The 26,184-nt window shown below is 48.1% G+C and overlaps 1 protein-coding gene across 9 annotated transcripts in view; it reads left to right on the top strand.

Annotated features, from left to right (window-relative positions):
* The first annotated feature begins 11,984 nt into the window (after positions 1–11,984).
* LOC105275687 (Down syndrome cell adhesion molecule-like protein Dscam2) overlaps positions 11,985–26,184 on the top strand; it is a 98,384-nt gene continuing 84,184 nt past the window's right edge. For all 9 annotated transcript variants that reach the window (XR_003406866.1, XM_026971588.1, XM_026971587.1 and 6 more), the window contains exon 1: positions 11,985–12,532. Coding sequence is in view for 8 of the 9 variants with exons in the window: in XM_026971588.1 (XP_026827389.1) it covers positions 12,505–12,532 (28 nt within the window). In the remaining variant the exon portion in view is untranslated. The remainder of the gene's footprint in view (positions 12,533–26,184) is intronic.

Raw genomic sequence — 26,184 nt, 5'->3', positions numbered from 1 at the left:
GAATTTCATCCCGCATTTCCATATTTTATCGTAGGGGAGGCGAATCGTTAGGGGTGCTGTTTTCCCACGGCACCCAAAAATTCGAGTCCACGCGCGCGCACACGGTGCGGCTATAATTCATTATTCGTTGTTGGACCAGCCATATGGACCATTCCATATAGATATAACGGTCGATCCATATAGATCATCGCTTGCTAGTGGTAGTTTGGCAAAATTGAAAAAAATAAAAAGGAAACAGGCAAAAGCAAGATAGAGAGCGGGAGAGAGACGCCAGAGAAGCGAGACGAAGAGACGAGGTGAAAAAGAGGAACAGGAACAAAGAACGGGAAAAGGAACACCAAAAAAGCGAGAAACGGTAACGCGCGGTCGTGCCGCTGTTTTATTGCCGGCGGATTTGTCGTATTGACCGACACTCGCGAGGGGGTTGAGTGCGCGAGGAAGATCGGAAACGCAAGGCACCAGAGTGACGCTCGTCCACCCTGACCTGGTCGATAAAATCAGCCGAGTCCGCGTGCACTTGTTAAGCGGACGACCGCGACTTACGGAAACGTAGAGCGTAATTTTCTAACGACGCCGAGGGTAAACGCCACTTTGGAGAAATTCCTTTTGGGACGTCGCGCTGCCGAGCGTTGCTTCGCGGGTTTCGACGTCGTTGCTCCGACGGAGCACCGACAAACCGTCTTCAATTTCTCTCAGCCTTGTACAGCCAAAGTTGCGCGGCGCAACTTGGGCCAGAAATTTATTATCGTCGAGTAATGACGTAATCTCTCCCGGCGGGATTGCCGGTGCTGCCGGGAACTTTCCGGCGCGGCTTATTTCGCGTGAGATCGCTTCGAGGATCCCGGCGTGCGCGACGAAGCTAAAACACGGAGCTCACGCGGGTGTATGTATGTGGCGCTTGAGCGAGCGCTCGTAATCGCGTCGCGGTGGACGACGAGGGAGTCCGAGGGACTGGGGCAGGAGCGGTGTTGCAAGCCGGCGTTGTAAAGTTACACGCATTTCCATCCACGAGCGATACCATCAATCCACAAGTCTCAGGAATAAAAGAACGCCGGAATGAGTCCCACTGTGAATCGTCCGTTGATTCACGACTCACGCCCCTGGTGGTCTTTTCCCTTTTGTCGCCGAACGCAGCTCTCTCGCCCCCTTCCGCCCTCCCGCCACCCCCATGCCTGTCGTCTAAACCCCGGGCGCACCTCTTTCTTTCTTTCTTTCAACGCGAGGGAGATTGGATAGTCCCGCTGATCTAGCGAGAATCACGCACGCGGGGATGGAACACCAGACACTTGAGGGCCCTTCGCACGTGTGTATTCCAGAGAGCGCCGTTATAAAACGCTAATATGCAGGATTCTTACGTAAATGGAACCCCGCGATGTCCTGCCGAATAAAAATCCATGACGCAAAGTCGCGGGACGACGAATAGTACAATTACGGACGACACTCTCGTTCGCAAATTGACAAAGGACTTCGTTCGGCAACTTAGCGCGGGACAAACTCTTCGCAATATTCACATTCCAGCGGAAGTAAGATCCGCAATCTCCGCGAGTTACGCAGAAAGATATTATCATGTATTCGTGTAAAAAATGGATAATTTTGCTATGGGAAGCGTTTGCATGAATTCCACAAACTTGTTTCTTCAAGTAACATTAAATCATGTCAGTCTTTAATAAAGTATTGGGTCATTAAGTATGAAACTTTACAAATGTAAAAGCGCCATCTTTAACATTTGTTATCTCAAATTTGGCGCCAGACGTCAGTATCAGGTTAGGTTAGTGTGATAGATGTATGTTCGCTCTTCAAATGTCATATTTGTTTCTTCAAATATCTTCATTAGTTTTATTGGTGGATTCTTTTTTATAGAACTATGGAAAAGTCCAAAATTCGTGTGATTTATGAATATGAGTTCCGCCGTGGAACCACAGTGTCGGAGACGGCTCGTAATATCAACGCTGTATTTGGTGAAGGTTCAACTACTAAAGCAACGGTGGGCAATTGGTTCAAAAACTTCAGAGATGGAGATTTCAGCCTCGCTAATGAGCCACGTGGAAGACCAAAGACGAAGGTGGATAATGATCACTTGAGAGCCGTAGTAGAGTCCGATCCATCTCAAAGTACACGTGAATTGGCATCGATATTCAATGTTTCCATACCCACCATATTGGTTCATTTAGCTGCAATTGGTAAGATAAAGAAGTTGGACAAATGGGTCCCGCACGAATTGACCGATGCGCAGCAGGCGCAACGTCTAGAGGCTTCACTTTCTTTGCTTTCCCGTCACAAAAATGAATCTTTTTTTAATCGAATTGTGACCTGCGATGAAAAGTGGATACTCTACGACAATCGTAAACGCTCACATCAGTGGTTGAACGCTGATGAACCACCGAGACATCGCGCGAAACCCAACATTACACAGAAGAAGCTTATGGTGACTGTTTGGTGGTCCAGGTCAGGTGTTATCTACTACAACTTTATGAAACCTGGTACATCGATAACGGCTGAAGTATATTGCAAGCAACTGGACGAAATGATGCAACAACTTGCTATTAAACAACCGAAATTGGTCAATCGGTCAATGCCAATCCTGTTGCATGATAATGCTCGACCGCACACTGCACGACTGACCGTGGCAAAGCTACGGGAGTTGGAATTGCAAACTCTCCGTCATCCACCATATTCACCAGATCTATCACCTACCGACTATCACTTCTTCCGGAATTTGGACAACTTGTTGGTGGGAAAATTGTTCAATTCTCAACAGGCAGTCGAAACAGCCTTTCGCGACTTCATCGATTCCCGTACTCCTGGCTTCTATAGTAGAGGCATAGACCAACTACCACTAAAATGGCAGAAGTGTGTAGATAACATGGGCGCATACTTCGATTGAAAATAAATCATGTCCGTGTGCCAAAAAATGCAAAAGTTTATGTTCTATTTGTAAATTTCATACTTAATGACCCAATAACTCAATCTACCAACACGGACGTAAAACGGAATCAAATCTAATGCTTGCCCGATAGGACGCTCGATTCACTTGTTATTCCAGCATAATCAGTCCAAAAATAACAGCGAGATCCAACTGAAACGATCTGGCAGTCGCTTTGACGGCCAATCGAAACGTGTCAAAGTGGCTGATTCTGGTCGTTCACCAGAATCTCGGGGGTGGATGAGAGGTGGCTGGCGAGAGGGAAAAGAAAGGGAAACAAAGTCAGCGGGAAGGGCGATGGGACGGGGGTGACGGAGGAAGAGGCAGGACCCTTAACACGATCCCAAGTTCGACTTGAAAGGCTGACGTTTCCGTCCTTCAGCGGGCGTCGCACTTTAAACGCCGGCGACGATCAGCGAGACTCCGGCAACCCGTTCGCGTTATACAGAGGCATTCGAGGCCGCCGTGCCCTCTCGAACAAGGAGAACGTAAATCTCGCATCGATGACACTCGTTTCCCCGTGCTCTTCATAGTTACATGATATTCTATAACGCGCTCGGTGGCGGCAGCGCCGATCGTAATGGGCTCTTTAACGTAAGTGTGTCAAGAACTACGGGGGCGGATCTAACATAATAAACTCGAAGCCTCTCTCGACGGCGCGGCGCTTGTAACCGCTTAATGGAACGTGTGATCCTCGCATTATTAATCTCGGAATAGTCGTCACTCGTTTACGGAATTGTGCGCGGAAAAAATATGTGCACGATGCTATAAACATTTCCGACAAATATTTATATATTATACATATATATACACATAGATATTTCTGTATATACAATATTTCTATTGGTGAATTTTGCATTTGCACGGAGGGTTTGATTTCCATGCTGAAAATAAACGTGGAAGAAATTCCCATTAAACTCTATAGTAAATATTATCAAATAAAATAACCATCACGATTCAATATCTTTATTATTTTATTGCGAGGGAAATATAATTGTAAAATCATGAACGCTGAATTTCAAACCGGACAATGACAGAATTCTCGCATAGCCTATTGGCAAATAACGCCAAAATGTGCTGCTCCGCGTACCATGGATTTATTTAAATATAATATGGATTGAGAAAAGGAGGACGGCTAAAAACAAAGTTAAATAAATTTTACATTCGACTCTCTTCGCTCGAAGCGACACAACTCTACCTTCGCCCGCGTAAGGGCACACAGCGAGAAATCCTTTGGTCTGGAGAGGGTCGCACTTCACGACGCGGCGCGTAAAAAATTCACTTTGCATTTTTACAATTTGCCGGGGAAGGGAATCGACGCGGGATTGCCGACGGCGAAGCTATAGTCGCTTTCGACACAGTCGGACGGGGATGGAAAGGGGCTGGGCGAGACAACCACCCCCGCCGCTCCGTCCGTTCCTCGTTCATGGTCCCGCGCACTTAAGGCACTCACCTCTCCCGACGATTCAAATTTTAATTCAATTACGAGAACGACGAGGCTGCACCTTTTTCTTACGTCCGCGCCAGCCCGTCCACTCCTTTTTTCCTTCGGAAGCCCTCGTCGCCTCTCCCTTGCCTGCTGCACCCCCACAGCGAAATCTGAATTTAATTATGACCCTTCACGTAGGCGTTTTAGCACCCACACCGACGTCCGTGGTCTATCTCCCTCTCGCATCGTCCGCATCGGACAAAAAGTCGCGCGGCCTCCCCCGGCCCTACCCCTTTCACCTCAGAATCGGAATAGGGTCGCATCTAGTGCCTTAAATCTTAAAGGGCATTTAATACCGCCATTAATTCTCGATCTTCTCGTGGAGGATGTCCGCGTCTCTCTGAATCTTGCCGGCAACTTGTCAATCTCGCACCTCCACCGATCCGAGCTCGGAAGCGGCTCGGGATGAAAAAAGCCTTCTGTGACGACGAGCGGCCGTCCCGAGCGAGTAATTGGATTCGTGATTATATACTGCGCGCGATAAATAGTGCAAGTATAAGTGTGCTTTTACATACGTGATTCCGATGAATCAATATTTCTCGACATAAACGTATATTTCTATATTTCGTGCTGATGAATATTAATTATAAGAGACTAAGCATTCCCCAGAGCTTACATTTCGGGTGATCGTTATCGCCGCGAGACATTATTGCAGCGTTGAAATTTGAGAGGGCGCTTAATATTTCGAGGAATGTGCTCTCGAAGTTCCCGTGAATTTCCAGCGTTTCCCTCGAAAATTGCAGCGCGAGCGACCACTCTTTATACCTTCGCCGAAGCATGGCGCTCCTTCTAATGGTGCATTCAATATTCGTAATGAAGAACTGTACCTACTTCACGGTCTTCATTCATTCATCGCGAACCTCTTTGTCCGGCCCTTGTCTTTCTTCGCTGAATGCGCGTACATACTTAGAATTCTCTTTCCCTTCTCTCCTGCTGGGCCGCGCCCTGCGCCCCATCCGCCGCCCTTTTTATTTCTCCATTCGCTCGTCTTGCTCCGACATCGATTTCCCCTCGAGACCCAGCTTCCACGATAATTAAACTAATACCAATTAAACAGACGACCGTTAATTAATGGTCTCTGTATTCTGCCCTTCGAAGCACCGGCTCGCGCCGTCATCGCGTTATATACTGTGCACGCGTAATATCGCGTTATGTGTGCGCGCGCGAGTTTCGGCGCTCGCTAATTTTAATGCAACGCGCGGTCGTTCCGCTCTCGACCGAGCGAGATTACGTTTTCTCGCGTAACATTTACACGATTTCCTTCCCCGCGTTTTGTCCGCCTGATATATTTCCCGGCCGTACGTCGCGCGCATTATTAAACCCGCGTGCGGATTAATCTCGTTACCACGAAGCTGCTCCACGTGGATTTAATTGAAAAAAATCAGGCCGCTTAAAGCGCTTATCGATGAACGTACGCAACATTCTCTCTTTCTCTCTCCACACGTTCCTGGCATAGATTATAATTATTCTTTAATTATATGTACCGTTCTATAATTACTCGGCGGTTAATACTACACGTACTGTGAATATGTATTTTTGCCACATTTGATTATCGGATACATTACCATTTTCTGGAATATTTTCCTGCGATGTGGAACATTCGAAGAGTACGTTTAATCTTTGATTCGTGTATCCGGTATCATGCCGAATTTAACGCTATGTCGCGATTCGGCGAACGATAGGAATTCAAGTGAGGGGCACGGGGTCGCAAAAATCCCGATCAGTCCTTCCGGTAGCCGTACGACCTGGTATTTAACATGATAGAACGGGGTATTCTAATTAAACGGTACACGTCTGATCTCTCTCCGAATGGAATGCCAAGACCGGCATCGATTACCCAGCCAATTTGCGACGGGACTCGCCGCCTCTCTGTCTCCCACCGAGTCAGTTTCCGTGAATCTCCACAAGGAAATGCCACGAATGCGGCTATATCTCGCGCTCGAGGACGAAGAATGCGACGGGGATTAAGTCGAAGGCCCAATAAACTGGCAGGGATCACAACAAGAAGAAAGCGCGCGGACAATCTTTATTAACTCGAGGATTAGTAGGGCGAAGTGAATGAAGGAAGAATTACACGACAGGAAGTATTGTCATGGGTACAGCAAGGGGGACAACAAAGGGAATATGGACCATAGAACTTAGCAGAATATAAGACAACCTTTTGATATTTATTTTATGAATTTTTTAATTTTCAAATGTGCGATTGCTCGCGATTGTTTTTCAGGCTGAAAAGAGCCCATCGAGAGAGCGCCGGAAGGCCACGAAGCTTCACTCAACGTCCGAGAACGCGACCATAAGTTTCCCCGCGAAATCTTGTGACAGGAAATGAAAAAGCAACGCACTCCTCGAAGGGATATTAGTTTGCCGGTACGCGAACCGCGACAGCCGCGTTCTCGCGCAGATGAGAGCTTCAGATAGCATTAAGTAGCGACACGTGCTTCCTGACAGCCATGGCCGAGCCCTTAATTCGCTCCTCAAGGGAACGTGACCCGGGGATAAATTTAAAATTGCGCAAACTGCACTCGCCTCTTCGCGAGACTCAAGAGAAATAGACAAAGAGAGAAAGAGGAGAAACAGTCGGGGTTCGTCAGTTTGACAGCGGATGGATGAAGGCGAGAGAAAGGGAGAAAATGAGAGAGAAGAAGAAAGAGAGAGAGAGAGAGAGAGAAAAAGAGCGAGCCTGTGAGCAATGGAGAACGAGAGCCAAGACAACGGCCTTAAGGGGGTATTCTAGTGTAGCATGTCAGAAAAATCGAATTTTTTTGGCATATTTTGCAAGTATATGGTATGGAAAATATGTCTGCGAGAAGATTTAGCCCGATTCGCAAAATTAACAAAGTAATAGCACCTAATAGAAAATAACCTCCGGCGCGCGCTCGGCGGTTGGACCGCGCGGCACACAACAGAGCATTGTGTTAGTATTTTAGGCAGGATCGGAAGATCGTTATTCTTTGAAGGTCGTACATTTGAATTGGAGCCTTTGTATAGTACAGGTTATATAGTACAATGAATCTCTAAATTCATTGATTTGGACTTTTGCTCCAAAACATCTCCATGCTGGCGTGAAAGTTGTTGAAATAGCAACAATCTTGGCAGTTATAATTTTCAATAAAGGATTTATGCCAATTTTCAAACTTATGAACGTGATGGGAGTTAGTATTGGTCAGCAAGCGGTGATGTACGCAAACTCCCGGAACGAAGCTCGTATCACCCGCTCGGAGCGGCGCTCCACTAACTTCTCTCGAGATCAGAGAATGAATCGCAGGGAAGAGAGATCAGCTCTGCAGGACTTCTACGAACAAGAGGAATGTCCCCTGTATGGCCCTGGACTAGCCGATTGATCGTAAGTAACATTATCTCTATGTAATCGGTATGAAAAACTTTAAACGTGTTTTTCTCGAAACCATGTTTTTCAAATTGGTTCCCATGATATCTCAAAAACCAGTTAATCAATTGACTCAGGCTTTTGCACACATCTTCAGTATATGTGTGGCTATAGCCCCTACCACAATCAAGTCGAAATATTGTTTTTTGGAATTTCTACAGCCCTTCGATGGTGAAAAAAATGGCACAAATCGAAACTTAATTTTCTCAATGAAGTCATGTTTTAAATTTTCAACATTTTTTTTTCATTCTGGTACCTACTATAGCCACACTCATACTAATTAAGAATCTCTTTGGTTTTTTTGTTTCAGATGAGCAGAACAGCTGAAATCATGGGAACCATGGACCAACTTTTTTTTTCATGTTCTTATTTAATATCATGTGCAGCGCTTATTTATAGTTATTGTCTACTACAAAAATTTGGAAACATACACCAAATATGTATGAATAAGCAGGGAAAACCCTGCCTTAAAAAACCTTATACTTTTTTCAAAAAAAATTCACCAAAATAGCATACAAATTCCGCTTTTACACTAGAATACCCCCTTAATAGCCGACACAGTGGGGCCAGGCGGACGGGGGTGATCTTCGAGTCTTTTACGTCGCACTTGACGAAACAATAGTCGAACGAGCGAGCTCGGTAGAGCGATAGATCGGCGCGCTGTCGGACGGCAAAAGGAGCGAGTCGCAGGGGTTGCTGAGGAGAGAGAAACGAAACGCACACCCGGTAGACGATGACGACGGCGACTACGTAGAGTCCGTAGCCCCGGGTCGGGTTTTAACGACGTGCTCGGACACAGTCGTCGCATCCCTCCATCTCGACGTTGCAACGAGTCGCCGCTGCCGCATGCAAGCTGCATCGCGCACCCTCCGAACTACCCTCTCTCTCCGAAACGGTCTCGCTCCCGTGCACGCAGGAGACGGAGCGAACGGGAGAACACGACGGGGGATTCGCTCCACCGATACCATTATACTAAACTTCGTGTACTCCGTGACCCCCTCCTCGTGCTAAACACTCGTCCCGGCGACGAAACAAATCCCTCCGAGGTGAATGGGCTCGAATAAATAGGGTAGCTGCATCGACAAGTGCAAGCCGTTTAAAACCAATCGTTTTATCATTGCTTCTGCTGAAGAGCAGAATCCGACATGGAGTCCAACAGAAAACTGAAACAACGAAATGTTTGTTTAATAGTAATTGATAAGAAATTGTGATATATACGCTGTGATATTAACCGTGTTTTTCAGTTTTTATTTGTCCAAAGATTGATATTATCTTTTCAGTATAAAATCCGCAAAAATAATCTCTGTGAAGTGTATCGCGAAAATTGCTTTCGAAAAATACTGTATAGAAGTTCTCGTAAAAATACACCGCATACGTTTTATTTTTGTTAATAATAGTTTTCATCGATATTAACACAATTTGTGAGAAACAAAGGCAAAAGAGAAAACAATGACGAGCTTCGTGTTTCGATATATTAAAAAGTAAATGAGAAATCGGTTTGGGTTTCGAGATTAATTCAAGTTATATAGAATATCAAAAATGTTGCGCAATGATGCAGCGTCGAGATTATTAATAATTACCATATGTACATGAATAATATAAATTGAATTATACATCTTGCTATATGACTAATTGCATACATTGTTAATCGTTATTAATTAATGAAATGGTGACGATCAAATAAAAAACGTATTCGGAGAAGAAAGCTAAATCATGAAAAAAAGGGCTTCGACGATATTACTCGCTAGTTATATTAATTATAACAACAATCAATAAACTATGCGCGGGAGAATGCCAATTGTATCGCTGTTTCCTTCCTGCACCATCTCTTGCTCCGTTTTCATCGGCTGTTTCTGCACGTCGTACCTTTTCCGAGTCTGCTTCGCGAACACCCCATCGTTTAACATGAAAACTTTCGACCGCCTCATCCCGTCAGCATCCCTTCGCGGTGGCGTCCAACGGAGCTTTATTGCGCGCGACATCGTAACGTTGACGATGACAGTCTCCTATTGCGTGGGGTGTTTTCACGTAGACGACAGCGGATAAGTGTCTCATGTCACCCAGTGTGATTAGAACTATGCGAGAAAGCTCCGTCCGATCGTAAAACGCGTGGTCGGATAATTAAACATCGCGATCGATCGCGAGCTTCTTTCCCCGGCGAGATCGGGAACGAGGGAGGTTCAAGCACGAAAACCACCCAGCCAGAAATCGAAATCTTCCTTTTTAGCTTCATTAGAGAGGGTGAAAACGACGACTTGAGCGCCGGAGAGATAATTCCATGCGGATCGCAACGAGATGACGGCCCGGTTAAATATATAATATATAATCACATGAGAACGGCTAACTAGAATGAAGCGTCGTAAGATCCATTTGCATATCAGAAGAAAAATACGGCATACATGAAGAGCGTGAAAAATGCCCGCGGCCTTTCCCAAGCGAAGCGGAGCGAGAGCGCGCGCAGCTTCGAGGAAAAAAGAGAATTAAATAAATTCCGTAATAAATCACGGAGACAGATAGGCAGCTAATTAATTAGAGTGGCGATTCGCAGAGGCGTGCGCGCGTTACAAGACGGCGTTTGTCTCGGCCGTGCGACGCGAAATTATAACGCACAGCAGTCGGAAACACATCGGGCCCGCGGTTTCGCGGGTAATTTATGCACGCGCACGGGTATTATGCTCGCGGAGTAACACCGTCGGGGGTTCGCCCGCGTCTAGAATGCGAACGCTACCCCCTTTGTCACACCTGCGTCTCCTCCCTTCATCCACCGTTCCCCGTCCGTCTTTGTCGGTATGCAGATTCATCGCGACAAATGCGGCGGCTAAAAGGACGACCATTCGTGTCTGAGAATGTTTAATTGCTCCTTAGGATGCTCGAGGCTTAAGGTGCGCCGGAGTTCTGTCACGTTTCTTTGTTATATCGACCGCCGGATAAAAATGTAAATTGCGCAGCGTCTGCAAGGATCGCGTACTACGGTGGAAAGAAAATATTGCACGCTAAAATCGATCCCCGCCGCGATTTCTAGAACAGCTTGTTTGCCTTTCTCTGCGTTCCTAGTTTTAAAAACATAGTCGATAAAAATAAAATTTGCAACATTCACTCTTACGCAATGCTCGAGTTTCTATCTACGAGATTCATCTCGAGTTTCAGCATGCGTTCATCATTTCTAGCGTGTGTTCAAATTTCATCTGATCAGATAAATCCCGTATATATATACACACACACGCGCGCGCGCGCGCAATGAAATAACAAATCTAATCTAACGTGCCACGGTTGCAGATAAATTATATTCCTGCTGCGTAGTGGCGCGGAATCTAGAAAATGATAACTACTCGGAGATAACGGGCAGTAGCAGTTGCTGTTGACGTAACGGGTCCTAAGGCTATCTGCAACGGGAAAATTGAATCACTGCTGCCTCTTGCTAAGTAACATTCTCTAGCCGCTGTGCAAAAGTACCACTCCAAGTGAACGGTTGAATCCCGCATTGGAGAACGCTATCTCCTCGGGGTGATGAGCTCCGCGTCTGCGAGTGCGTTTTCCCTTCCGTTCTTCGCGCGAGGCGAACCTGTACCTATCCGTCTGCCTATCTGCTAAGCTCCTCAACGGAAATCAGCTCGCGGGAATGAGTGGCTGTCGGGGAGGAGACGTCACGATATCTGGAGTCTATCATATAGATATGGACGAAGGAAATCTCAGAGATCACGGATAATGAATTTTCTTCCGCTTGCTTATCTAATATAGAAAGTAGCGATTGATCAATCATAACTGTTTTTACTGACGCTTCTGCAGCACTTCTGCCACTTGTACTAATAAGAAAAATCATTGACGCGCCTCTCTTTCACTTTCTTCATCTCTCGTACCTTCTAATATTCTCTAAGCATCGCCCCCGGTAAATGGCTAAATCACGTCTGCTGTTTGAGAACGCTACCCCGTCATGCGTGTGCGAGAGTGAGTCCTCTTTTCCCTCCGTCCTGGCACCTGTACCAGCATCCACCTACTCATCCGCCAACCACCCATCCACCCTCATCACCCAACGCCCTCACGGCGGAAGCCGGCGCTCGCGCGCGAGGGACTCCACGAAGAGGGGCAACCACCCCGTGCCCAGTAGGCGAAGGGAGAGCGCGGAAAGGGTGGACACGCATGCGCCCCTACGCTCGCGGGGGAGGGGGTTACCCGGCGCGATCAGTCGTGGCCGGCGGTGCCGGAGGCCAAAGACTCTCGTCGCGAGGGTAGTAGACGCGCGTCGCGTTTTCCGCCGGACCTCTTCCGCTCTCGGGTCTACTTATCTGTGCCCTCCTCTCTCTCCCTCTTTCTCTCACTCGTTCTCTCAACCCCTCGGTACCCCGTGATCCCGGACACCCCGTCCATCGCATCCCCCGGCGGTGCGCTCCTCGCCGAGATATCCGAACGCTCGCAGCCGGCTTTTAGACTGGCCGCGCGCCGCGTATGCACCGCGTGCACTCGCGACAGCATCCTCGCCGACACCGTGACAACACGCTGCTCGTCCTCGTCGTCCGTCAGCAAGAGCACTGCCACGTTTCTGCGCGGCGCGTCGTGCACGGTGACGAGGACGACGACGGCGACGGCAACGGCGAGAACGACGGCGGTAGATCACGAGGATCGGAGTAACGTGCATCATCGTTCCTCGCTGCGAGTTAGACACCGGGTCGTTCGGTGGCCGAGCGTGGGATTCGACCACAGGATCGAAGGATGCTGGCCCGCTGCCTAATCTTCGCAGGTAAATTTCCTACCCATCCCCGTGACTCCTCTTTCGACCACAGGCGTTACGAATTGGATCTGTGTCGCGAAGCAGTGGAAAAAGTAGGATGTAGGCGGACGTACCGTAAAATAAGCCTTTTCCAGACTGATAACAATTCCGTCGTCAATTTCAATCAGTTGGGCCCGAGTTCACTGGCTCACTCGTTCTCTGTTTCCCTCTAGATTGTAGTTTCATGTAAATTTGTGTAAAAGCGGGCAGGAAGTTCGGCTAATCAAAATTGACTTTAGCGACTCGCGGCCTGCAAGGAGCAGTGAATCACATTTAGACGATCACATTTTCGAACTCTCTTACAAGATATCGGATTATGTTATATATGTGCTACTGGATCCATACCCGAGATTTTGACCTTTTCACGAGGTTTTATCTCGCAGTAACGGCGACGACAGGATTTCCCCGCTCGTTCGCTGCCCCGATATATAATAGTCAACGGAAAAATGTGCGTTCAATGGTCCCGTCGCTCCATTCCGACGACGGTCCTGCCCGTTTTCGATTAGGTCTTCGCTCAAGAGAGGATACGAGCTTTTTTTCGGCGAGATTTATACGTACCCTCACTCGGGGAACGCGGCGGAATCGCCGCCGGATAGATGTTTTACGGCGGAAATTTCGCGAAGGGTGAGAACGCTCCTGCCGTCGCGACGAGGTGCTGTGTCCCTTGATTAAAAAAAACTTCTCAGTAGATCGTATCTCTCGGATGCGACAGACACGACGGATAAAACTCATCCCCTTAGAATTCAGGCCAATCGAACTTCCATTTTGGGATCATTTTGCTATCCAGATATACGTTGACCCGCGAGCGCGCGGCTCTCTTCCGAACGAAGCGCGCACCGTAAATTTCATTTACCGCGTTCGGACTTGGACGCGAGTTTGGAACACCGCGCGTCTCCGGCACGGTAAACTTGAAAGTTCTGTACTTGCGCGCGGCCAACTCGCGCCAAGTGATCGCGCGACAATTTCCATCTCGGATTTGCTCTTTACTACGGTTCGTCGCGCGCGCAATCCGCGAGGGTGCGACCTGGATGCAAGAGAAAGAGAAAGAGAGAGAGAGAGAGAAAAGAATGCTCGGCCGCTTTTAAAAAAAATCACGCCTATTCAGCGTGCGACGCGACGTCCCGGCGTGTAATTGAAGCGATCGAAGTGTATCGCGCGTAAATTTGTTCGCGCGAAAGTTCCGGACGTCGCGTCGCGTCGCGACGCGACGCGTTACGTCCGCTATCGCATGCGACGTCCGACGTGGCTATTTTCCCGTGGAAACAATTTCAACGCGCGACCGTCCAACTTCCCGCGCTCAGCGTGTAAACGCGCGTGTGACACGGCAAAGTACGCTCGCTCGTCCGCATTTACTCTCCCCGTACAGCTCTGTATAGCGCGTGCGGCTAGCCTCGAAAAGTTTCGCTGGGAACGAGATGGAACGGCCGCGAGAGCACGTGACACCCTCGCGAAAATCTAATTCCCGAAACTGCGCGCTAACGAGCCCGTCACGCGATCGAAGGGAAACCGAGTGAGACCTGCGGACGCGGATTTTCCGCCCTTTCCGCGACGCACGGGACAGTAATCACGCGATTCAGATGCAGGAAATACGTATCGCGAGAAGTTTCCACCGAATAAAACGTATCGATTTGATACCTTATTCCACAAATCGAAATACTCTTTTGTAAGTCATTCTCTTTCATCTTCTCGTAAGAAAAGTAATTCTTTCTCTCGCTCGATGTTCCTCGTCCTCCTCTTTTTGAAGGAGACGCTTCATACAGAAAAAAATGGCAGACATGTTACGTTATTTTGGAACGAGCGCGTCGGATGTAGAGTAAGCGAGAGATTCAAAAATAATAACCCGGGGGTATTTTTCTCGTTTGCTATGCAATATAAATATATAAAAGTAAGTCCGAATAATTCTTTTACGGTTTTTGTGTCCGAATAATATAATGTAATGGAAAAAAACGATACGACTTGTTTAACTTTCACAAAGCGAGGAAGAGAGAGAGACGTATCCCACGAAATTATTCATCCCATGGTATTGATCATTAAACTGTGGTCTTCACGACACTTTTGACGGGACGCTCTCGAAACGCAATTATTTGGGTCAACAAAAAGTCGTTCGTTATACCACAAGATACCGTGTAGATTACCATGGGATTACCGTAAAAAGCCAGTCTCATTTATCTCGCTTACGGACAGCAATTAATCGCGAAAGTCGACCGTATTGTCCGTCCCGTAATAACTCCCTTAATGATACGTAAAGACAAGTAAACTCGAGACGCGTACAAGCTGGAAAAACTATCAATTACGAGCGTCCCGACGTCTGTCTGCTGTACGTTTGTCTGTCTGACGACGGCAGCGAGTGCAATCATCTTTCAAACAACCGACAACGGCGCCGGTCCCCGAGGCGGAAGAGCGCGGAGAGAGATCGATAACGATCGCGACGCATCTTAAGATTCCTCTCGTTAACGTTCCTGCTTTCTTCCGTAGCCGTGCAAGGAAGCTTTCTGTAGTTTCCTGAAGGAGCTCGGCGTCGTTTTCGTCGTCGTCGTCATCGCCCTGCCCCTTGCTTCGTTCCGCACTAATTGCGGACAATCCCGGACTTGAAATCTCTCGAATCCGGGAAAGCCTTTAATCTCGACGGCCGTGCCTTAACGATGTCGTCCGTGTTTCGTAGAACGACGTTCTGAAATTTAAGCGCTCAGGCAGGCGGAAGAGCCACCCTTAATAAGGCTCCTCTCCTTCGCTTCCATCGAGCAACATCCTTTCTCTCCCTTTACCTCTGTCTCTGTCCTCTCTCTCCTCTCTCTCTCTCTCTCTTGCTCACCCCGTGAACGCGAATGTAGGAGACGCGTCGGCGTTAATGGAATATTTTAATGACTAAGTAAACCTTTAATCACGGCTTTGTCGGCCAGCAGGAACATATCTCGCGAAATTAGAGATAAGTGGCTGAACTGTTCGGAGCAGCCTCGACGTTATCCGTTTTGGACGCGATGCCTTGTCAAGGCCCGTAAACGCAAAAGATTTGACAGATACGTCGAGTAAACTCGATGAATCGAGAAATTATAATTAGGGTCATCGCTGGACGACAAACGTTGAAATGCAAACGGTGATACCGAGATGATCGAAAGTCCTACTAGACGAGACGTAAATGTCGATCCTCTAGAGGTTCCTCGAAGTGCGACCAGATACGTAATGCCTTTTTAATAATGTATCAGAAGCACGGCGAGCACCGATCATCTTAAAAAATCGACTGAAAGATTCAGCGAACAGAAATGAACCCTCCTGTCGCACCTGTCGCACGAAGTTTTTAATTCAGCTTTCCTGTAATTTTAGAGATTTTCCTTTTCTCGATCTTAAATTGCGTTAATCGGATGATTAATGCACCAGTATCCGACCGTAGCTAATTTCCTTCTAGTCAACTACGGTGCCAACTCCGCGAAAGAGAATGTTCAATTAATCATAATTAGCGCCGCCTCGATTCGGTCGGCGTTTCACGCAAATAACGTCCACGTCGCGCTTTTAATTCGGATCGTAGGACGGCAGGTCACAGTTTTCGGAACCGAGACAAAGGCGCGATATTCGCTTCCGGGATGCGCGTTCAAAGCGCCGCTCGTTGCAACGCGCGCACAGATATACGTGTCGACTAACGAAACCTGCTAATTATTTCTCGCTCGGGAACGCTGGGAACGCTGTCGGTGGCAGCGACAGCGCGCGGGTTTTTCCAGCTTCGCGCCGAAGCTGATATTTCTCCGCGTTCATTCGACTCTGCGTTCAGTGCGCCTCACCGTTAACCCTTTGCCATCCGTTTGAGAACGAGTAATCCGTTTTTAAAATGCGGAGTGGCGGCTCTCCGGAAGAAGTGAGAGCATCACGTCGCAAAGCATTCAGCAAACGAAACGTGAAGATTTATCAATTTATGAGAGAGTAATTCGCTCGCCAAGTGAGCGCGTCGTCTTATTTTTATTTTTTCATAAGGGCTGAATGATTCCTCAAGCGATGCAGTTTGCAAAATCGATTACGTATTAGAGAGAGATATTTATACGATACTGCGCAAAAACTGCGGAAGAACTAAACATATAATAATAAAGCGGAAAGTAACTTTCAATCCGCGCTTAGCGTGCCGGCGACAAAAGTGACCATTAAAATCGAAGTGAGCTTTATCGAGCGGCGAGCAGGCGCGCGGGACCGAACGGGCTTTTTCGCCGGCACGTTCTCCGATTAGGTGGATAATGCGGAACGACGTGACGGGCCTACACATCCCGGCGGACTCGAATCCCGGCAGCAGGCTGAATAATTTATTCGTTATGAATATAAACTTGAGGAAACTGATTCGTATTGCCGTGAGACCGGTGCCGCGCACGCGAGTCCGCGATGAAAGATGAAAGGAGACAAGGGCTGGAGAGGGCTGCTAACCATGAAACCTCCGGTTCCTTCGCGAGTTACGACGTTCATCGTACGTGTGCTGCCTCTCTTCTTTCTCTTCCTCTCTTCCTCTCTCTCTCTCTCTCTCTCTGCCTCCCTACATATCTCGTCTTTCTATACTTTCCAAACTTCCCGGCACTCACCCCTATTTCCGCGAGCGAAGTGGAGGATCGTGTGAGGCTTTCAATCTCACGGCTCTGCCGTTTACGTTCCCGCGATCTCGCACGTGTTATTGGAATGCCGGAGGCGCGAAGAAGGGCTTTAGTGACCGATATGTACACCGAGATGATGATGTATATACGTGATGGATTTATGCGATCCGTTTGTAATCTGTCGATCATACGTGTCACGAGTAGGAAAGCTCAGATTGAAAAGGACGCGAATATCGGAATTTTTTATCCGGTGCTTCAAGTAATAGCACACTACTCGATAGTTTCGTCGAACGATATCAACGCTTCGTTGTGGATGGGAGAAATCTAGAGCGCGGTTTAAAACTCAAGTAAAATAATTTGATTATCTTTAAAATATCTTTCATAACAGATTACCGTACGTATCAAGACCGATTTTAAATACTAAGTAGGTAAACTGGAGCACACATTGCACAAGAGATCTATTTTTCTCACACTAAAGAATCGCCGTCTTTTCGTGAAGCGGATTTAACGTTGCCGTCATCCCGGGCAGCGATAAGCGCTAAGTAACACGTCAAAAACTGGCGGTGGCGGTGGCGAGAATTCACTTGGCAGCGTGAGTACCGTGGACTCCCGATCGGGCCGCAAACTCGTGAAAAAGCGATTAAGGGGGGAGCCTGCTTTAGAACGCTGAAAATAAGGTATATTTTACGAATTGTTTTTGGAGAAACTATACAGCGGGTCATTATAAAACTTTGATGCATTTATTAGTACATGTTTAAAGATAAAAAAATTATTTTTTTATTTGAATACATCGCTCGTAGAGGTCGTCCTGGAGAAATCTTAGTGCAGCCGCGTCGCCGGCATTGCAAATTGGTGAGCATTCTCCTGCCTCCAAATTTCGTCTAAACTGAAAATTGAAATATGTTCTCGTTATTTATGAATTCCCATCGTCGATGAACCAAAGAGAGAAGAAAAAAGTTGAAAAGTGCCAAAATGGTGGAGCTTAGAACACAAAAGTACGATTTTTAGGCAAAGTTTTTGAACTTTTTCATGCAAAAATAATTGTTTAACTTAATGTTTTTATGAATATTAAAGGTTCATCGACGATGGGAATTCATAAATAACGAGAAAATATTTCAATTTTTCAGTTTGGATGAAATTTGGAGGCAGGAGAATGCTCACGAATTTACAATGCCGGCTGCACTAAGATGCCTCCAGGACGACCTCTACAGGCGATATATTCAAATCAAAAAATAATTTTTTTATCTTTAAACATGTACTAATAAATGCATCAAAATTTTATAATGATCCGCTGTATAGTTTCTCCAAAAAATTCGTAAAATTATACCTTATTTTCAACGTTCTAAAGCAGGCTCCCCCCTTAAGGTACGTCAAGCTGCGGAGTCCGGCGCGGGAATTCTGCGCACGGAGCGCTCGCAGTTTCTCCTTCGCGGTGCACCGCAAGTTTTGCGCGCAGACATTTACAATTGAAATCATTTCCGCCGTCGCCACTGGATTATTTCAGATTGTACCTGGCGAGCTATATAGCCAACTTGGCTGATATATCTCTATATATATTTTCTTCCCGTGAGATTCGCTTCGAGAGGATTTTGTCCCGAGTCATAATGAAATCCCTCTCTCTCCATCATTCGCCTTGCCTTCCACTTGCCTCCCTTGTACGACACCCCCACCGATGCCGGTTTTTCTTTATTACCCGCTCATCGTCGTGCCGCCGCTCGATCGTTTGCTTGATGACACTCGCAAACACGGGGGGAGCTCTGGGTTCTGTCCCAGGGACAATCCGCCTCCCCTGCCTCCCTCACTCGAACGCGGTGGTCGACAACGCAAATTTAATAACTCTGCTTTCAATGTGCCTTGATTCTCTGCGGCGAAAAAGAGTGCGAAGAAGACCGGCCGATTCTGCGGCGGGAGCGATCAGCCGCGGTTTTACTCCGATCAAACTTTCGGGGTTACGGGGTCCCGGACACCCTCCGCGGCGTACTTCAATGCCTGCCACGAACTTGCGGCAACTTGGAATCGACGACAGCGGATTCAAGCCTCCGATAGATTTGCAAAGTCGCGGTCCTCCACTTTCGCCATACGTCGGCTTTCTTCTCTCATAGATTACTTTTCCGAAGTCATTATTTCTTTTACTTAAATGTTATCTATTGTTGCGCAACATCATCTCTATGTTAACAATAATTTATAAAAATATATTTTCAAATACAAAAGGAATATAAGGAAAGACGAACGCGAGGTTTCATGTCTAACTACATCGAGTCGCTATTTACTAAAAACGCGTAACGATTCTCGTGTCGTTATTAAGGATCGCGTAACGTGAGCGTAATGCGATTTGCATAAACGTGAGCTCTTCTTGCCGCGCAAATTACCGCAAAATCGGGAAAATCAATTCGCACGAGTTGTGCGTCATCACGCGGCAAACAAAGAGAGAGACAGAGATAGAGCGAGAGAGCGCGACGGTTTTTCACACCGCGCGCAAAACCCGGAGCTGGGCTCGAGCTTTGAATTTATACGCCGCGATTTATACGCGATCGTAAATTAAGGCTCGCATTGAACGAGCGGTTTTACACGCGGCCAGGACTCCGAGGCCTCTCGTCAGAAAAATCACCGGACCGAGCCACCTTCCTCCACCCCGAGTCTCGCATCATCGATCGAACCCTCTTTAAAGCCCTCCGCGTCTTTAAACGGGCACGCCAGTTGGCACGACGAGTGGACCGACCGTTTACTCTCATTCGCCGAGATTGCTTTTCATCGGCGCCCTCGACACGACAAAAGGCGCGTGCACGCCGTCCCTCGCGTGCTTTCGCGGCATTTCGTTTGTCAATGGCATAGTCGCGCGTGCAATTTAAGCCCGGCACATTAAGGGCATTACTGCTTGAAAGTGTGTCACGTAAGAATATCTGTTCGTAAAGCGATCGTGAAGTGTAACGTTCTCGTACCGCTCTCACGGGTAGTAAAATTCCTAATCGCAAGTCACAGTGCAATTCCGAAGGAATTTGCAAAACACGAGATGCGCAGTGAGATAGAGCCCGCGCTCGTTGCACGTCCATAATTCACGTCGAAGTTACGAGCGCTGATTCGAGCCGCGGTCTCGAGCCAACGAAATTTTCCACAATTGTGCGGGCGAGCGCGAGGAGCGTAGTTAAGACGTAACGTTCATAACGCACCGGCAAATTTGCATGGGTAATGAATCCATTACCTTCTCACAACGGCATCGTTCGCCCGTGATATCAGGCGAGTTATAAGGAGAGCACGCGGAATTAAAAGCGTTTTCGTGCACAGCGACGCAATGCGCTTCGAAAACTCCGTCATGAGCCACTTTTGCGATATAAATATTATAATACGCTCAGCGTGCTCTACGGGACACGAAACCGGGTCTCGGGTGTATACGGTCTCGAATATCGTGCGCAAGTTTGAGCGCTCAGATTCGACAAACACGTCACGAACACGCCGCTAATATCCAATTAATTTAAACAATTCCATTACCGCGCACGATGCATCCGTTAGTCATAGATTCGAACGTAGAAATACCACCGTCGGTCATCATTGACTCGCGAGAGATGCACTTCGCGAGGCCCGCCCTCGTATGTACGCGCGCTATTTAGCGACTCCCTTTAGCGGGGAAATTAGCTCGCGCGCGTCGGGCGTTGCGCTATTAACTGCTGAATTATTCCGGGATAAACGTGTTTATGCACGCTTAGTTGTACAGCGCGCGCGAACGCCGTAGGGGTACTTTAATCGCGCTGAATGAATGGACGTGTCATCTATCCGCTCGCTCGTTCAATCGAAGATCGGAAATGCCGGTAGCCGATCGGCTTACCGCCGGTTAAATAATTATACGCGATTAACGCGACCAACGCAAGGGTACTGCGGGATCGCTCGCAATTCTGATCGAAATAGTTACGCGCCTCGATCGTCAACGGAATTAATCAATGTGCTTGAGGGTTGACAGAAAGTGGATTTTTGTCTGTATCTTGCTAATTTTTAATCTTCGATGTTCGCAATAATAAAGGATGAATCGAAAATTCCATTAAAGCGAAATCCGCGCTTCGAATCATGACGTGAGAGGAAAGTCAAGATTTGAAGCTTTTACGAGCTTTATCTGAATTCAGTCGGATTACTAATTTTTATTGAATTGACAGGGATGGAGGGACGGGCGAGGACGTGAAGGGATGATTAAATGGCATTATTAAGATCTCGACGGAGTTACGGAGGGAAATTGATGTTAGAAGTTATCGATTCTCCTCAGGGGGAAACTGATTAGAGCGATTTTCTTAGGGGGAAATTGAAATTCGCGGTGCGCCTTAATGTCATTTAGAGAAACTCACCGGCGTCTAAAAGGGCGTTGAAAGAGGACTCTTTAAGGATCCCATTATCCATGGAAATGAATGGTTGAAGCATTGCTTACCGAGTTGTTCCATGTATTTCGGTATACGTCAAGTTCTGGATGCGCGTAACTGAAATCGGACCGTGCTTTCTCTGTCTCTTTCTCTCTCTCGCGCGCGCATGCTCGTGTTAATTGCAAAATATTTGTTTAAAAATGTGACAGCCCTGTTTTTGTTACGTGATATTTATTATATCACTACAAATGTGTAAATACAATGCGAAGCAAAGTCGCGGTCGCGTTGCAAACGCGTTCCATGTAATCCATTATATCTCTTGAAAGTAAATATGCCTTCAGGATTATAGCGGAATTCACCTTCCGGTACGTCCAGCAGATATCTCTAAATACCCGCGTGTGATAAATTGTACGCCAGGAAGTAACAAGTTGAATCGTGGATTATCCTAATGCACCGAAATAGCTCGTATCTCGCGGTAATAAATAACACATTGTTTCGTCGTGTTGCGCGCTATTTTATAACGCTCCACCTAACTTCTATTTTTTTACGGTGTTACGTTACGACATTTACGTAGGCGGCCTGATGGAAAACTGCGGTACTCAACAATTTTATGAAAATGGAACTTTATTTGCATTTCTAGATATTGCGCTGGCCCGTGACGTCTGAACGTTACCGCTTTTTATCGCGAGATGAGAAGAACCGGGGAGGATTTTAACGCAATTAGGATAATTTCGAGCTGGATTTTACAAGCGTTCCAGAGACACCACATTTTTTCTGCAAAATGGGGTAGTAGCGTGGTGTGTTACCGTAACATTAAATCAATAGCTCGGAAATCGATGTCGCTCCAGCACTGGCAGATTGAAAGGTCCCTGCGAGCATTTCTACAAACAACGCTGCTGCCAGCGAAATCCGCTTCGAAATTCGTATCGATTGTTCGTCCGCTTGAAGAATTGAAATCCACGACGTCGTCTCCGCATGGGAGTGTCGTGACATTGGAAACTAATATTGTCGCATCGTTGCCACGCGTCGCGACGCCCGGCGTTGCGTGAGAATGGGCCCTTATCGCGATCCGCACGTACCGCTACCATTATCCGCGATGGGGGATAAATCAGTCCATCAGTCTATCCTCTCGCGCGCGTCTTCTCTTCGACGGCTCCTCGAAAGAAGCTGGAGAAGGAGCAGCGACCGTGGCAGACGAAGCCGGCACGAGTCGCTCGATATCCATTAACCCCCTCCCTCCTCCGACTCCTCTCTCAAGAAGGTGGAGGAGCGAGGGGAATGGTTGTTCCTTCCCTGTTCTCTCATCGGGCAGACACGAGTTTATGCGTCGTGAACGACGTGAATTCCACGTTCCCGAACGATATCGGAGCGGTGATTGCGGAGAGAAAAATGACACGACCGGACGGCAAAATTGCATCCTTTCTGTCTCGACTGCAGACAAATATTTCAAGGATCTTTATATCCTCTTTTCAGCGGAAATGCGTCTGCGATTTATGGAAGCTGATCTGTTTATTGTTCTCGACGTCGGTTAGATATATTAGGCACATACAAGTGAAGTACATGCATTGCAATTTCAGAGCTTACGCAAATTGCACTTTTATCACAAAAAGTCAAAGGCAAATAAATAAAAAAAGGAAAGTCTGCTAGTGCGATCTTGAAGACACTACTCCCACAAGAATCGAAGCTCGTCGGGATCGCTTCAATGGGGACCTCGCAGATCTTTCTTTTCCGTCACGAGAAACGACGACGTCCGGCGTAGCGTAGGAGGCACCCTCGTCCACCATCCTCTCTCCTTCCCGAGTCTTTCTTCTACCCTTGCTCGCGCTCCTTGCCTTCGCTCCTCGCTTGCCTCGCCGAGCTTCGCCTCCGCCATTTAATATTCATACCACCGCCACCGAGAGCGGCGCACTACTACGCTAGACGGCTGCGTCTCTCATCCTATCTCTGTTTTACCCTTCCTCCTTCCTTCCCTCTCTCTCGTCAAGCCAGGCTTGAAAAATGGACGACGTTTTTGATAAAATACGAAAAACAGTTCTCCACTCTTCCCGAGAGCTTTTCCCTCCTCTCTCTCCCCCTCCTCCTCCTGTCCTACTTCCTGCCACCCCTCGTCTACGTCATTTTGGCGACGCTTTGAGTCGCGCGCATCGCGCCACTCACCTCGAGATCGCAAATTGGACGAAACGCGACGCCACGGCGATACATCGCCCTCGTCTGAGCTCGTCGGCGCCGCGCTCAGACTCCTATCTTGCTCCTAGTTGTGAATCTTTCATTAGGAAACTCGCGCTGGAAAGTGGTGTGTACCGCGGCCGCCGCCACCCACGGGATTGCTAAGACTGAGAGCACCCGCCGCTCCGTCATTATTTCACCCATTAGCAACGTGTAACGCGAATTCGCTTGTATCGGCTTTACAAGGCTCTTCCATTTGAGTAACATCGTCACGGGCTCCTTTTTTCCCCGATTCCCGCGACGAAGATGTCCGTCCTTTCCAGTGACAACGAGCACCGTGATTGCGAACCGAATGAAAAATTGCCTCGAAGCTCGATTTAATATTAATCGTTTTATCTCGCGATGAATAACTCCGAAAATAATTTGCATTGTTATAACGCATGCCTCGTAGAGGATTATTGTACAGGCCGCCGATGAATTACTGACCTAATTAATTTTCCTAATTTTATGCTGTGCTGCGCCATCATCGAGCCTGTCCCTAAAGTCGGGGTAATTGTTCGCGCCGCGCCGGTAAATTTCGCGCGCGAATCCGCGCGCAGTCGTGCCTGGGAATTTAAAAGGGTTTGCGATCAGCGTGCACTTTGACGTTTTTTTCAGAATGGTCCGTCGTATCGCGTGCACCACCGTAAGTACAAGTAATTCAACGTCCATCGCGGGGGCGGTTCGACGCGGTACACTCGCCGACGGGCTGCGCCCCTGTGGTGAACGTGGCCTTTTCTCTCTCTCTGTCTCCCCCCCACACTGTCTGTCTTTCTCTCTTTCTCTCCATCCGTCTCCCGCAACCCGCCTCTGCAGCTGCACGGAGATGTGCATCCTGCCACAGGAGAACGAGAGAGTGTATAACGAGCCCGAGAGCTCGCCCAACTCTCCGGGTCGATGGCTCACGGTTTCGCCTTGCCCTCTCGAACGACCCACCCCTTTCCCGTCACTCTGCCCCGCTCGGATCCTCTCTCATTACTTCTCTTTCCAGCCGTCGCCCTCCTGCCCCCTTTCCGTCACCCACACTCCCTCATTCGAAGCCCTCCCACCCCCCATCGTTGACCGTTTCGCCCGTCCGAGCGGCCAGTGGCGTAACTTTAAATTCAGGGCCAGCCGCGATCGTGACGGGGATGTGACCAAAGACGACGACGAAGGGCTGTAGTTTGAGGCACGACCTCTGCATAAAAACGAGAGCAGACAGTCGCGCGGGGAAAATCTCGATCGCGCGATCGGTCGGTTGTCGTCGCGAACGTTCGTCGATTCCTACGTCTTGACAATCACCGCGTGGCATCAGTGTCAAGACGTCAATTAATCGTTCATGATAATAACATCCGCGGCGCTGGCGCTAAACTGTGTCCTCGGAACTAGGACGATCTGTCCGAATGGAGAAAGCGAAATCTTCTCTCATGATAACGCGGAGCGCACCTAAATCTAAAAATGACAATTGTATTTCCACGCGAACGGCCGCAAAGTGCTTATGAATTATGAAACCGCGCTCATTACGGCGAATTAAGCTAATTCCCCTCTAATCGTTCGCAATAAAGCGTCCGCGTACGCGCGCGGGCGGGTGAGCGGGAGGACGGGTTCTGCAGGCTCCGCTAATAAATGACGGCTGTTCCACAGCGATTTCCCAAATTCCCAGCGGCTGTCTGGCGAAACGGATTGTCGCCGGGCAGGGAATGCGCACCCTCCTCCGCAGCCCGGCGGGCGCCGGAAGAAGGCGTCGGGACGCCTTCCTCTGGTAACTACGACACAAATTCGATACCAGGCCTCCCTCGTCTGCCCCGACTGCTCCTGAGTCTCGACGCTCACATCGCAAGCGAGATCCGACGCGAGTGCACCTGGGAATAACCGATATCTCTCTTTCTCTCTTTTCCTCTCTTTACTTCTCCCTCGCGCGCGTTCCTCGTGTACATATATTTTTCACTGCGCGAGTGCGCCTCCCTGTCCCCTGGCACCCCATTCAGCCTCTATCTCTCTCTTTCCCACTTCCACCCTCACCCTTATTGCGCGAGGTATTTCCCGCTCATGCTCGTCTCTGCTCCGCAGCTTTCCCCATCCATCCGCCTGTCTCTCGTGGTGACGCGATCGCCAAAGTAACACCGTCGCCGGCGACGCTTGTCGCTTCGCGATGTAAACGTCCTGAGGGAGATACCTTCCGGCCCGATCGCGCACACAGACGTAAATCGCGGGACGATTGCCTTCTCCGCAGAAACTAGGGCGGCCGGAACGTCACTTTGATCAGAACCTCTAAACCGGGCCTCGCAGCGAGCGGCTCTGAGACCGACGGCAAAGGCTGGAAATGCCGAAAGCAGACTGACATCTGCGCGAGATTTCTCCGGAAATTTATTATTAAATTTGAAGTGTGTATATGTGTGTGACTAACATATAGTAATTTTAGAGTCGGAGCAAGTTGAATAATAATTCTTAACAATTAATAGGATTATTAAGAAATCGCATCTCCCCCTCCTCTCTCTGTCTCTCTTTGAGAAAGCAAATATTTACGTTTTTCATG

Source organism: Ooceraea biroi, chromosome 8 (assembly GCF_003672135.1).
Source record: "Ooceraea biroi isolate clonal line C1 chromosome 8, Obir_v5.4, whole genome shotgun sequence".
In the NCBI taxonomy this organism is placed as follows: Eukaryota; Metazoa; Arthropoda; class Insecta; order Hymenoptera; family Formicidae; genus Ooceraea; species Ooceraea biroi.
The sequence above is the reverse complement of the archived record's forward strand: the minus strand, read 5'-3'. Positions and strand labels throughout refer to the sequence as shown.